We start from the raw sequence: 15,929 nt of genomic DNA on the forward strand, positions 1-15,929 counted from the left end.
ATAAAAACTGTGAACACTGACAGCTACTTACAGACAATGAAAATGAGGCTATGAAACATTAATGCATAAATAAAAACATGCTTTTACAGAAATTAAAATTGTGTGCATGCATGCATTTTTATGTTCGAAAATACATTTCCCCATAAAGTCAAGCCGGGTCACGTCAGATGAAATTTATGTTGACTATGCAATTAGAAATGCAAAAGGATCTTATAGTAATTAAATTACAAATAAATGCCTCAATCTTAATTGTGGAGTCAAAAAAATGTTTAGTTAAAAAATTATGAAAATGTTCAGGTCACCTTTCACCCCAAAAGAAATGACAATTCCTTCAGGAAAAAAAACCTATGCACATTTTCCTCATAAATTTTCATTACTCTAATGAGGTCAGAGATAACAATTCCAAAAAAACGTACCGTTAATCTCAATAGTGATTTTAGCGATTTTACTGTACTAAAAATACAATCATAATTAAAAGTTTTTTTTTTAATGAAAGGCAGATTAAATTAATATAATCTAAAATTAAATCCTACTATGATGTATAAAAAATAACTAGATTTTCGAGTAGAATTTTGTGTATGTTATTATAAACAAGGCAGAAAAAGAAAAAAATAAATAAAGACAGAAGTTTTGTGGCAACTCACAGAAAACAGTGTTCAAAATGATATCACTAAATCAAAAGAGAGAGACAGCATGTCTCCAGTCCTGTATATGAATATGATATCCTCTGACCTACTTCATCGCCGTTGAGCTCTCATAAAAGCACAAGACTGTACGCAGCTGTCGTGATGCGTAATGAAGTACAACCTCACAGATCAGCAGCAACATCTCTCAACCCCTGAATTTAAGATTCCTCACTTACTGGTGAATAACTGTTGGCTGAGTGAAAACAATAAGACACAGATTCTTCATCTGTCCACTGAAAAGTACCATTTAAACGTCAAAAAAAGAAAAGAAGAAACATTTCAGCTTTAAAGGGGACAGATTATTACCCTTTTCAAAGTCTTGATAGTGTTTTTAGACTCTACTTCATGCTTGATTTTCAAAACGCATCTTATTTTTCCACATATTTTACGTTGTTGCAGCACCTATCCTCCTAGTCTGTCAGTAACACTCTGTTTAGTTCCTGTCTCTATGAAGCCACTCCTTCTGAAAAGCACAACATGCTCTGATTGGTCGGCTGGACCAGTGTGTTGTGATCGGCCAACTGTTTCAAGCGTGTTTTGGAAATGTCGTGACTCACGCCTTACCATAACCGCAAGTTTCAACACACTACTAACAGAACTCAACCAGGCCCTGCCCCCTTTTTTTTCATAATTCTTGGCTGTTGGGCGTGAATTATTTAGTTTTATCGTTTATTTATAAGTCCCCCGTAGCCAATTTTATTGAAACCAGAATTACATATTTAAAAATAAATCCTTGAAAAAAATATTCTTCATGCATTTAAATGGCTTGAATGTAACTCTACACCCTTGCCTTATTTAGTATATGCAGTTCTATGAATATGCTAATTAGCCCCGCCTCCATTCACTCACACCAGCTCAGAGATCCACATGTGGACGATCACTCGTCGACGTGATTGGTTACAAGGTAGTTTGTGACGTCAGAAACACCAGCGATTTCACGTTTTTTAGAATGTCATTGGTTCACTGCAGTTTTAAGGAAAAAATACAGCTTAGCTTAAAGGGATAATTCAGGATTTAGCATTAAGCTTTGTATTAGTAGAAAACCTCTAGTATTTTCAAATTACCGAGCTTTCCACCCTCATAACCCCCTGAGACGAGAGAGTTATGTATTTTCTATCTGGAAAAAATCCTCAGATGACGCAAAAATCGTCATTTTGCGTCATCGGAGGATTTTTTGGCCAGAGGCTAAATGCTTCAGTCAATAGTAGCGGCTGTCCCGCATGTTCTCAACCCGCCAATAGAGGGTGGGAATGGGATCTCACTCACAGAACGGACACATAGTGTCAGCCATCTTTTTTTGGAAGCTAAGCTAGCAGGCTCTTGTTCTGTGGAGAAAGCTGAGTAGTAGGGGTTACCATCCTCTTTTTCCCAGACATGTCCGGCCGTCAATGTCCGTGATTCAGCTTTTGCTTTCTGGAGTCGCCATTTACATGCGCAGCTTTTGTTTCAATCTAACTGAATTCATTCCGATTGGTGAATCTGAATGTAGTGTTTTCATGAACGCTAAACAAGTGATCGGTTGATGTACGTTTTAACATTGCTAAGAAAATTCCTGCTCCTCCGTGAGAGATACGAGACCCGTGCGTCTCACAGGTTTCGCTCATCGGTAATCACACCACCGGCCTTGCGTCGTTCTCCCGCGGCCCTCACTCGTCCTGCTCGCTACGGTAAACATAATGAATGGCGACTGTGGAACGCAAAAGCCGAATCCCACACATTTTCGGGCAGACTCATCACGAGACTCACTAGTAGCCTAGACTTGTTGTTTAACTACTGCGCTCTGTTACCAGCGGGCGTGGCCTCCTAGGGAAGCGAAGCAAGTGCATTCTGGGAGTTGTTGTCTTTCATCCACATAAGCCAAAAATACATTTTCTGGCTTTTTTCAGTCCAGAAAGCTCCAAATTCGAAAAATAATTTGACCCACATAAATGACCCATTTTATATACACATTCACTTTCCAGAGGTGAAGTATCCCTTTAAAGGAATGTTCCGAACCAAATAATTCAATCAAGAAAATAAAAAAAATGAGTGATAAAAACATTTCCAGCGACCACGTTTGTTTTGAACCTGACTAAAATAAAAACATGAATTTTAATTTTAAACATTTTTACAAACTTTATTGACACCAAATATTTATTAGCTACATAAACTAATAAACACCAGGAAGCCATGAAGTCCACTGAAAAGACATTGGTAGCCAAATTACGTTATCGTTATTTGCGTCACATTCTCGCTTTATCCAAAAGAGAGCAATAGGTGCTTGTCAGGTTCACTGACACTAAATATCACCGTCTTGCATTCTTCTCCAAGTTGTGTAATTACTAAACGCTGAGCCATCTTTATCTCTTTCACTAATATTCACAGAAACCGTGTCAGTGCAGGTGCGACCGTAACCTAGTGTTGTCGAAGTGCAGCTCCAGCGCTCTCCTGCCCTTGAACATCACAGGGGTGGTGGGAACCGGAGGGGGAGGGTGCAGGAAGGATGGGAATCCGCTAGAAATCTAGGCGCTTGTTGCCCGTGGCAGTGGTACCACATCCTGCTGCCAGTTCTGTTTTACTCACTCGACTCACCGTCTCTGACAGGTCTGGAGGCAAGTGCAGTCTCTGAAAGAGAAAGAGAGAGAGGGAGGATGTAAGAGGAAGACTAAAAGAATAATGTGGAGGGCAAAAGATAAAGCTACAAATGCAATTACTCTAATAAAAACTCAATTACTATATTCGAGCAGCTGAAAAGGTTCTTACGACTCAACAAAGCTGCATTTATTTGATTAAAAATAAATAAGAGTAAAAATATGAATATTTTGAAATATTTTACAACTGAAAACAACTGTTTTCTATTTAAAATATTTAATATGTAATTTATTCCTGTGATGAATTTTGAGCATCATTACTCCAGTCTTCAGTGTCACATGATCCTTCAGAAATCCTTCAAATATGATTTAGTGCTTAAGAAACATTTATTATTATTATCAATGTTGAAAACTGTTGTGCTGCTTAATATTTTAAGGATTTTGTAAAGAAAGTTCAAAAGAACAGCGTTTATTTGAAATGTTGGTAACACTACAAAAAAGTTAATGTATTAACTAAGATGAACTAACATTGAGTAATACATGTGTTACTGCATTTATTAATCTTTATTAATGTTAGATAATAAAAATCCAGTTGTTTATTGTTTGTTAATGTTAGTCCACTGTACATTAACGAATGCAAGATTTGATTTTAATTATGTATTAGTAAATGTTGAAATTAATTGATTTAGATTATTAAATGTTGCAGAACTATTGTTCATTCCTTGATGATGTTAACGAAGGCTATATTTACACGGAAACGATTCTGAAGAGAAAACGCAAAAGTGGCGTTGCGTCATCACTTTTTATTCTGCGTTTAGACGAGCGTTTTGTGTGGGAAATCCGCGTGCAAATGGTGACGCAAAAGTGTGTGAAATTCAATGTAGTATGCACTTCAGGCGGCAAGGAGTGCATACTACAACACCACCAAGTCCACGCGCCTGCGTACAACCTTCACTGTCAAGCAAACTTTTGCGTTTTTACCGTTTACACGGGAACGCGGCGGTGGAGCGTTTTTAAGATTTCCACTCTGGAGGGTGGTTTCACTTTTTTGCGTTTTTAAGCCTCAAAAACGCCGTCGCCGTGTAAACGAAAGGCACATCCGATAAAATATTTTTACGTTTTCACCCGCGAGCGTTCTCGTGTAAACAGGGCCTAAAGTTGCTAACTAATGATAAACAAAAATGTCACTTTTGATAAATTTAATGTGTCCTTGCTGAATTTAAGTATAGTTTCTTTAAAAATAAATCGTACTGACCCCGTAATGTATATACATACACACGATACATGTACCTGGTGTGACAAGGCGCTGACAAGTTTACAAGGTCAAATAATTTTAAGTCAATCATTAAGTCAATAAGTCAAATCCTACATAAAGAGGCGAAATCACAGATTTCTGACAGATATTTGTGGTTTATGCTACCATCACATACTAATCAAAAATTTCCTACTTCACTTCTGCAGTCATGCTTACAAGCTCGTCGAGTTACAGTGCTTTGTCGGAAAGAGAAGGAATCACAGAGGACGCCAGGTTTATTCTTGCCAATTTATTGGGGAATTCTTATTTAAGCCAAAATGGTATTCATCATCCCATTCATTGACAACCAAATAACAAGACCATTTATAAAAAATAAATTATACATTTTTCACATCCCTATACCAACAAAGAAAAATAAAATCCTTGAATTTGTGTTCATTTATTTTTCAAATGAAGAATAGGTAAAAGATGATAAGCCAAGCAGGTGTGAGAAATAAAAACATTTCAGTAGGCCACAAGAAAGTTTACCGAACAATATTAATTTGTCTTAGCTATATATTTAATCCATGTTGGGAATATGGGGAACTGAGAGACCCCTAAACAATAAACATCGAAAATCATAATAACCGTGGTTGACAAATGAAACTTTTGAGGAACAGACAATTCAAGAATTTTTCAAGTCTTTTTGAGGTATTATTTCCAAATTAATAAATTCAACGCTTTTAAGGCTTTCTAAGACCCCGCGGGAACCCGGTATAAACATCCATCATGCTTCTAGATTGTCAGCTTGCGACTTGAGAGGGCGTTCATGTCCAACATTTAACTAGGGAACTCGTGTTCAAGACAATTCTGATAGCATGTGAAAGCAGCATTAATATAATGAAATGTGTTGTAGGATTTTAGACCAATGATATTCCACTGTGACGCAGGGCTAGCCAGTTCAGAGAAAAACTTGAACATAGGAACGGCGAGACTGGTAAATACAATCATGAAACTCAAGATGGCGCAGGGTAATATGTCATTAACTCAATTTGCTTGCAATCACATCATTCTCTATCGGGCACAGCTGATTGGTTCCTGCGTATCAGTAGCCAATAAGCTCGCTGCTCAACCTTCAAATACTGGTCAGCATTTGCAGTAGCAGTGCGCTTTCAGAAACCCTCCCCCTTCCCCAGCTCCACCTGTGTAGATCTACTACGGGTAAGTCATGTATGCTATATTGTACAGAAGCATCAGCAAAATGTCTTACTCACAGCAGCGTGTCATTGATGTATTATGAGTACCAAGTCCCGTTCTTGTTGTGCAGCAGTAGCAATAACCAACAACAGCAGTGTATCAGATCTATTACGCCAAGACCAAATATATCAACATTTTCATAATCATTACCATGCCAAACACTCGAAACACACTTCGTAACAGAACTCATGTTGTGGTCGTAGCTGGTTAGGACAAAAACAAAAAGGAATAGAAAAGCCAAGGTAGACTTGAGTCACAATTGATTTAAACAAAATTTGACCTTGTTGCTAAGAAAAAACGCAATTTTCTCTTTTTTGTGTGAAATACAACAACTAAACCTTTACAATCTGAGGTCAGTTTAAATGAAGACGTCCTCTCAAACACTTCTAGCCGGTGATGCCTTTTTTCAGCTTCTTGCCTCCACAGTGAAGATCTGCAGCCTTAAGACAGGCGAGAAAACATCCTAGCCCATGTTTGCAGACAGACGAAACAGAGTGTGTGAACACAAATCGCGTTAGACGCTTGGCCATGCACCTTAAATGGTCCGAGAAGTGTAACTGTTAGCGTGCTGCTAAAAACCCTTCAGGGAGGCTCAAGCTTTTTGGCGGTTTGTGCGTAGAGTTACGGCTTAGAGGAGAGTCATTAGAATCAAGCGTTTTATTACGGTAACTTGGCCCCACATGGGCACTAATCTCTAACAAGCAATGAGCTACGCCAAAAGCTTGTGCTAAAGAGGCTAATGAGGGAGCTCAGCACAAGGTATATACACACACACACACACACATAGTGTCAAGAGTAGTCAAGTGCACGATTACATGGCCAGTAAATTGCCACGAGCCAAACATACCAGAAACTGCTGCCTTGATTCAGGTGATCTTTTTTTCCTCAGGTTGATGTTTATCTCCCACCAAACAATGGTCTTCTAAATCCCCTATTGTTTGTTGAACGGCAAGTAAATCACGTTCCTAAAAACGCAGGCCGCTGGAAGCTCAGGACAATCTGTAATTTCCCTGAGCCTTTTCCACACGCCTTTAAGAGCTTCAGATCCTTTCCCCCTGAAACCCTCAAGGCTACGATGCATCCCAATCAGGAGACACCCAGGATCAAAATGTTAAGCTTATCAGAAGGAATTCTGAAGAACATGAGAAGGGATCTACAGATTGGAAAATGCTGGAACTTAAAGGGATAGTCAAGTCAAGTCAAGTCACATTTATTTATATAGCGCTTTTCACAATACAGATTGTATCAAAGCAGCTTCACACTGATAACATGAAAGTAGCACAACACAGATCAACAACATTGCTAAATACTAAATAATCTTAACTGAGCAAGCTCAAATCAAGCCAAAAGCAAGGCGACAGTGGCAAGGAACCAAACTCCATCAGATTGGATGGAGAAAAAACCTTGGGAGAACCCAGGCTCAGTCGGGGGCCAGTTCTCCTCTGGCTTACATTCATATTGTTTAAATATAAATATTAAATATAAATAGTTCGGATAGTTCGAAAAGACAGTTCATAACTTTTTAAAGTTGGTTACATAAAAACATACATCGGTCTAATTTGATACCGAACAGTAAGACTGATTACTCCTAACTAACTGCTAGTTGGTCACTGTCTTAAAGGACTAGTTCGGTATTTTACAATTAAAGCCCGGTTTTAAGATTGTCCCTGATGAAATAGAATAGTTAAGATTGTTTTTTAGACAGATGCTCCTGTCACGAGAATTTTTGGATTCTGTGTTAGCACCCCCCCACCTTTATAATGGTAGCATAGGTGCACTCGAACAATCATTCATAAAAACGCATAAAACTTTAGTTTACAAAGACGTGATACTCACCGAGTGGTCTGGGGTGTTGACTGATATGCTCACACAAAAATCGCTGCAAAATATGCTTTCCAACAGGTTTTATCGTAGTTTTTGTCCGACTTCATTTTCTTCCTGTTTTCGGTCGAAGTCCACAGTAGTAAATTGTCCAGTTCACATGCGCGATCATTGGGAAATAGATAACTAAGGATCGCGCACGCAAATTCGATAATCGACTACTGTGGCCTTCGAAACACAGAAATCCAAAAATTCTCGTGACAGGAGCATCTGTCTAAAAAACAATCTTAACCATTCTATTTCATCAGGGACGATCTTAAAACAGGGCTTTAATTGTAAAATACCGAACTTGTCCTTTAACATAATGGCTATATGTTTATGCAACTGGCCCCAGAATGGTTTATTTATAATTGCACATTAAGCTGAGATAGGAGAAACTTTTAACCAAGAAAATGACACACTCATAACATAAAGAAAAGACAACCAACTGAGCCCATAGAAACCTCTAGGATCATTGAAGGGATGAGTGGATTATTAAGAGGCAATCATTGTCATGAATTGCTTTATGCAAACAGCAAGAACAATTTCTGCCAAAAACTCACTTGAACAAAATCAGTTTAAAACACTTGAAGTGATTTACAAGAGGCTCTCGAGAGGAACATTAAGAGTGGCTTTCCTTAAGAGGGTTACAAATAACACTCCACGCCGAACAAAACCTCACACTGATAATAGCTTCAAAGCCCTCCAGCTACTTCTTGCTGGTCGCACTGACACTTGTGAAGAATCACCACAAATCTCACAGGAGATTGTGTTTTAAGACACTTAACGTAATGTGCTTTGGGATCAGAGGAGTTTGGATTGAAGTAACCGACTTAGGGGATGAATTCAGGTAAATTAGGAGCTAATAGCCCAACTTACCTGAATTCACACTAACTTAGCCCAACTCAAAAAGTCTGGGATAGTGTCAAAAAAAAGTTTTCTTCACTTAACCCAAGAATATATATATATATATATATACACACATATATATATATATATATATATATACACACACACACACACACACATATACACATACATACATACAAACGTTTATATATATATATATATATATATATATATATATATATATATATATACACACATACACACACACACGTATATATATATATATATATATATATATATATATATATATACACACACACACAAACATACACACACACGTTTGACAAAACCTGGCGAATGAATGCCAGACCTGTTAAACTGTTTACTAAACATCATGAAAAAAAAAATTGATTCTGATATGAAATGGATTCAATTGGTATTAAATGGAACCAGTTGGGAATAATAACCAACTCTTGATTTCCAACACTAACAATAAGCTTGTGTCTTCATGTTTCACCAAGCTTTGCATTTCGTAAGCAAAATGTTCAATGATGCATAGAAGCACAAACTGTAGTTTAAACACGTTAAATATCCCATGCAATAACATTGTACATGTCCAGAAGCCTTTTTGTTTGACAGACGAGAGCAAATTTTCCAGAACAATGCTTCTTATTTTTAAATGCTGAAATGCAACAGAAGAGGTTTCTGAAGACCAGCTTAGTGTAACTGGAACCATTACTACCTGTTATTTTCTTCTTTCAAACAGATCTCAATGACACATATAATACAAATCTTTGAAGACCACCACCCCTCTTTCTTCCGAAAGTCTAGCATTATGTACTTTTACCCATCATCAATGCATTAAGAGCATCACAAATGCTAAGGATTCCCAGTTCTTTTATCATTTATTGGGATTCTCTCTATTAATTCACAATCACACAAGCTCTCTCTCTCACACACACACGTATATTTTAATCGGTGTTTAATTTAATTTATTATATATAGATTAAATGTATGGGTATATATCTATACACACTACTTGGCAAACTTCCATTTGTGTTTTCTGCATGGTGGGTTTTATTTAATAAACCAAGTTTAAACAAGCACCAAGCGTTAGTGCTCTTAAACACAGCTCTATTTCACAATGTGCACTTTGGGGGGCCTACATAATATCCGAACCATCGGACATGAAATAATGTGAAGTAATAACTTCTGGCGTCAGCAGTATAATTATCACAATTTTCTTTTTCATTTGCACGTTGCTCAAAACCCAATCCAAGCCAAGTGACAAGCACCCGAGGACAAGTAGAAGTAACCGAGATAATAAAAAAGCCCAACTGTGTACCACAATCAGTATCGTTCTCATTGCACCTCGCCCTCTGGTCAGCTGTGTCCACTGTGCTCCCACTCTTTAGGCCAGTGACTGCAGAGGTCAGGAGTCCAGGGGGAGTTTTCACTCCTCTCTGCTCGTTCGGATTTGGAGAGGTGCCATAAGAATGGACCCTGGGTGCTGTCAGATGGGTGTTGGATGTACGCTGGGGGCTCATGACCCTTGCGGACTGGCTGGCCGGAATATGAATGCAGAGGCGGACGCCCCCAAGGTACTTTGGGGTGCAAAAGGCACAGAGGACAAACACGTGTAAGTGCTGCTTTCATATCCGATTGGCTGAGCTGAGAAATGAAGGCAGTATATGATATGACAGTGCATCGCGAGGAACACCACCTCCGTCTCTGCTAGCTTCTCCAAATGCTTGTTTTGACCCTTTTGTGGAGAGTTACACAAACATTTTAAATTTAAGTGGAAGTTATCTGTGTGTTGAAACTGCCAAGCCACTGTCCTACATGGATATGTGTGTATCATTCTACAGATCATATAGCAAAAAAAGTGGGTTACACTTTATTTTAAGGTGTCCTTGTTACAGTGTATTTATACATTTAAGTAGCCTACAGAGTAGGTTAGTTGAATGTAGTTACACATAACCTATAGTAATTACTATAGAAACTACATGTAACGTGATACAAGGACACTGTCAATTAAAGTGTTACCAAAAAGTACTATTATACATAATGATTGTGTAACCGAGCATTTTTCAGGGCTCCATTTAAATGTAAATTACTAATAAAATAGGAAAACAGGGGCCGGACAGTTTGCAGTTATTGAATATAAATATTTCACTGAAACTAAACATACACTACCGTTTATAAGTTTGGGATAGGTATGATCCAAGACCAGGACTAGTCGAGTCCGAGTCAAGTACGAGTCAAAGGTTCGAGTCCGAGTCAAGACCGAGTCCAAAAAGGTTTGAGTCCGAGTCAAGACAGAGTCCAAAAAGGTTCGAGTCCGAGTCAAGACCGAGTCCAAAAAGGTTTCGAGTCCGAGTCAAGACCGAGTCCAAAAATATTCGAGTCCGAGTCAAGACCGAGTCCAAAAAGATTTGAGTCCGAGTCAAGACTGAGTCAAAAAGGTTTGAGTCAGAGTCCAAAAAGGTTTGAGTCCGAGTCAAGACCAAGTCCAAAAAGGTTTGAGTCTGAGTCAAGACCAAGTCCAAAAAGGTTTGAGTCCGAGTCCACAAAGGTTCGAGTCCGAGTCAAGACCGAGTCCAAAAAGATTCGAGTCTGAGTCAAGACCTTGTCCAAAAAGGTTTGAGTCCGAGTCAAGACCGAGTCCAAAAAGGTTCGAGTCCGAGTCCAAAAATATTCGAGTCCGAGTCAAGACCGAGTCCAAAAATATTCGAGTCCGAGTCAAGACCAAGTCCAAAAAGATTTGAGTCCGAGTCAAGACTGAGCCAAAAAGGTTTGAGTCAGAGTCCAAAAAGGTTTGAGTCCGAGTCAAGACCAAGTCCAAAAAGGTTTGAGTCTGAGTCAAGACCAAGTCCAAAAAGGTTTGAGTCCGAGTCCACAAAGGTTCGAGTCCGAGTCAAGACCGAGTCCAAAAAGATTCGAGTCTGAGTCAAGACCTTGTCCAAAAAGGTTTGAGTCCGAGTCAAGACCGAGTCCAAAAAGGTTCGAGTCCGAGTCCAAAAATATTCGAGTCCGAGTCAAGACCGAGTCCAAAAATATTCGAGTCCGAGTCAAGACCAAGTCCAAAAAGATTTGAGTCCGAGTCAAGACTGAGCCAAAAAGGTTTGAGTCAGAGTCCAAAAAGGTTTGAGTCCGAGTCAAGACCAAGTCCAAAAAGGTTTGAGTCTGAGTCAAGACCAAGTCCAAAAAGGTTTGAGTCCGAGTCCACAAAGGTTCGAGTCCGAGTCAAGACAGAGTCCAAAAAGATTCGAGTCTGAGTCAAGACCTTGTCCAAAAAGGTTTGAGTCCGAGTCAAGACCGAGTCCAAAAAGGTTTGAGTCCGAGTCAAGACCAAGTCCAAAAAGGTTTGAGTCTGAGTCAAGACCAAGTCCAAAAAGGTTTGAGTCCGAGTCCACAAAGGTTCGAGTCCGAGTCAAGACAGAGTCCAAAAAGATTCGAGTCTGAGTCAAGACCTTGTCCAAAAAGATTCGAGTCTGAGTCAAGACCTTGTCCAAAAAGGTTTGAGTCCGAGTCAAGACCGAGTCCAGGACAGGAAAAAAAAAAGGCTATGCATGACATTATCAAGACAGTCATTTTGGGTTATTATTTGTTGATCTAAAAGGAAAAGTGTCACAACACCAAGGATATTTAAGTAGTAGCTAGTAAGATATACAGCATGCGAAGACGCGCTCCGTTATAGTGAGCACTTGGTCGGTTAATTTTGGCATTTTCTAATTTAACGTTACCCTAATAGGCTAGTAATAAATGAACACGCATACAAAAATGTCTTTCGTTCTGTAGGCGTCCTGGAGAATATTTCTGTTCGTCCTTAATTTTCTATTGCCAATTTAAAACTGAAGAAAATCATCACCGATGTCAGATAACCTTAACGTTACCCAAATGAACCACCTTAAACGCAAATATGACACACACACAAGCCAGCTACTACCACCATACGCAATCAAACTTATAACTTTATGACGTTAGGCTGATGCAAAGTTTACAAATGCAAAATTAACGGGCATGCAGAGTGTGATGTGCGAGGATAATCTAGTGTGATTGGTTATTAGGTAGCCAGTGTTTCACTTTTCCTTCAATATTATTAACATAATCGAAAGACACCAGGACTCGGTCAAGACCAAAAGCCATATTTGGCAAGACCAGTGGCCGAGACCGAGACAAGTCCGAGTCCGAATACCAGCGAGTCCGAGACCATAGAAAACAGTCTCGAGTCCGGACTCGAGTACTCCAGCCCTGCTATTACATAATACATGAAATTTGACAACTCTGACTTTGCAAAATAAGCAGATTGGAACCGACAGCCACAGGAAAAAGCTAAAGTCATGTTAAAAAGGGGCTAAAATCTTTGTTCAAGTCAGGTAATATAATCCATCCATTAATTGTTCATCCCATCACCTTATTGCAGTTTCCTCTGCAATTCTACATTGAAAAGAGCGACATTTCTGAAAGAACCTGTTGACCATTTTGACCTCATGCTCATTACAGACTGGAGGCGCTTGGAACTGCCAGTGATATAAACTCCCCAAAAGGAACCACAAACACATATACAATGTGACTGAAGCCCTTCCAGTCTGTTCTCTACACGCCCAACAAAACCCAGGCCCCGTTCTCCTGCTTCCCACCTCCCCCCAAACCATAGTGGGGTTCAAACACAGTTTAAACACATTACGTGCAGGAGTGGCGAGGTCGGCCACGGGTTACTGTGCCGTTCCCTCAAAGGGCCTGACCAGTCGCTTGAGTGGAGTCCTCTGGATCACACTCCAGGGTACGTGTGTGTTGCATGCTAGCGTTACCCCCACCACCTCCAATGTCTAGCAGAATAAAAAAAAGAAACTCGTGTCTGATGCGCCTACAAATGGAGGTGTGGGACCCAATCCTTCAGCCCAGTAAGAGCAGCCCACAAGCTTAAGGGAAGTGTGCGTGAGAGTGTGTGCATTTGTGTGTGTGACAGCGAGCTAAAGGCTTCTGCTGTTAGCCATCGCTGCTCTTTATGCGTGTGCAGCACCGTGATGAAGGAGCTAATGAGCCAGCAGGTATTTTCAGCTATCAAGAAGACATGGGAGGAGAAACGCTAGTGAGAGAAGGAAAAGGAGAAGGTGGGGTGAGAGAGGAAAAGGATTCTTTTAGGATAATGGCAGATAAAGATTGGGTTTTGTATGGACGACTTGGCTTTCGCAAGACTGGAAAGGCTGAAGATCAAACCGAGACAAAAGGAGAACTGGGCGTGTGAGAGGACGAGAGAGGAACTTGGAGACGGAGAGAGAGAGAGAGAAAGCGGGCGAAAGAGAGTCTAAGTGTGTGTTTAAGTGCTTCACAGAGTGTTAATGAATTGGGGGTGTAATCCATCACAGGTTGTAACTCTTCACAAGAAAGAGTCCCTTTAACCAAAGGACAGCACTTGTGGGGACAAAGACAGGCATAGTGTGGACTTCATACTGCAGCGCTGAAAAGGTGTTGCCGTTAGTAACCCCATCCCATTGAACCACAATCTACTCTTTAACAGTCACAAGTCTGACCTTAACCAACAACAACACCAAGCTGACTAGAATGACAACTTTAGGCCTTTATATATCCAGAATACACTACAGCTCAAAAGTTTGGGATCGGTACCATCTTGAAATTTGTAACATAATAAATGTGTTTACCGTCACTAGGGTTGGGTATCGAGAATCGATTGGAACCGAGACTAACTTTTCGTTTTTCCCGGAATCGTTCAAAAGTAAAAATTTCGATTCCTAGTTTCGATATTCACAGTCCGCCGACCGGAAGAAGAAACCGCTGAACAACACCAACGAAGAAGCGTCTACCGGAAGTGTTGGCATAACCACGCGAGTCGAACATGAGTAGCTTACGTCGACGATCCAAAGTGTGGCTTCACTTTTCTAAAAATAACGAAATCTCAGCAAAATGCAAAATTTGTGACAAAAGGAGTATTTTTACAGAAGGAGTATTTCCTTCAGAAAGGATTATTTCCTTCAGAAAGGCCGTTGGTTAGCAAGGTTAGCTAAACTTTTTTTGACCCTGCCTCTTAAAAGAATCGGAATCGAGAATCGTTAGGAACCGGAATCGAAACAATGAATCGGAATCGGAATCAGAATCGTTCAAATTCAAACGATACCCAACCCTAACCGTCACTTTTGATCAATTTAAATAATGCATCCTTGCTGAATAAAAGTACTCATTTCTCTTTTGAACGGTGGCATGTACACACACACACACACACACGTCTACATCCAATCAACCAATCTATCTAGGCATATGTGTGGCTCATGTGAGGTACACATATATGTAATTGTGTGCTGCGAGTGATTTGAAGGTCAATGAAGGACATACTGTAGAGGGGAGAGACAACACTCCAGTAACTTCTCTCCTGCCACAACAGGTTTAGTCCAACACACATTATATCAAAGAAACAACATCTTTGTTACGCTACATACACACCATTCACATCTGCGGAGAGAAAAAAGTCTACTCTAAAAGAGTGAAGAAAATGTCAAACTCAGAAAACATGAAGTATGTTGAAAAAGCTTGCAGAGGACAGAAAGTGAAAAACTACTTCTGGTGCTTGCTTGTGCAAAGCTCCATTTTTTTTCCTTGTGTGGGCAATTTTACTTGTATGGGCACATTATTGTGCACATGTGACAAAAATATCATAAGTGTGAATTTATTATTAGGGCTGTCAAGCGATTAATCGCGATTAATCGCATCCAAAATAAAAGTTTGTGTTTCCATAATATGTGTGCACTGTAAATAATTATTTTATATATATATATATATATATATATATATAAATACACATACATGCTTGTACTGTATATATTTAAGAAATATTTTCATGTATATAGATTTATATATAATTTATATTATATATAAATATTTTACATATAAATAATATTTTTTTCTTAAAATATACATGCATGTGTGTGTACTATTTTTATATACAAAATAATTATACACAATGCACCAACATATATTATGTAAACACAAACATTTATTTTGGATGCGATTAATCGCGATTAATCGTTTGACAGCCCAAATTATTATGTAAACCAGCTAGTTTTCAGGATATGCTAGAAAAATAACTTGTGTGCAGTTCTGTTAGAATAAACGTATCAAGATTACAACACCTTAAGAGGATGGGTAACCAACTGGCCACTTTTTCAGACAGAAAACTTTCTGTAATAAAAAAAAACAGTAGGGAAAGAAAGAGGAGACGCAAGAGTGAGAGAGAGAGAGCCGGCGCGGGAGCTTGGCTACAGTTTGTGCTGTGCAATTGAATTTCACACAATATGAGGCAGCAAATGACATGTAAATCATGAACAGCGTCCGGCTTGCTTTTCCACGACAGAGTTAAATACCGGAGGTGTTAGAAAAATCATACGGCCGCTCCAGAGGGCCAGGCAAGAAAACAGCAGGGGTGCAGAGGGCTCCGAGACACTGAAAGGTCTTCCT

General features: G+C 39.4%; 1 protein-coding gene across 2 annotated transcripts in view; it reads right to left on the minus strand.

The window, feature by feature from the left end:
* The window catches only part of elp4 (elongator acetyltransferase complex subunit 4), a 97,290-nt gene that overhangs the window by 12,752 nt on the left and 68,609 nt on the right, over nt 1-15,929 (minus strand). The window contains exon 10 of one of the 2 annotated variants that reach the window (XR_016168265.1): nt 3,081-3,290. Coding sequence is in view for 1 of the 2 variants with exons in the window: in XM_039659328.2 (XP_039515262.2) it covers nt 3,180-3,290 (111 nt within the window). In the remaining variant the exon portion in view is untranslated. Of the gene's footprint in view, nt 1-2,768; nt 3,291-15,929 lie in introns of those variants that run through there. The other variant, XM_039659328.2, reaches the window with a different exon arrangement.

The sequence above is a fragment of the Pimephales promelas genome, chromosome 1 (assembly GCF_988280905.1).
Source record: "Pimephales promelas chromosome 1, fPimPro1.hap1.1, whole genome shotgun sequence".
NCBI lineage: Eukaryota > Metazoa > Chordata > Actinopteri > Cypriniformes > Leuciscidae > Pimephales > Pimephales promelas.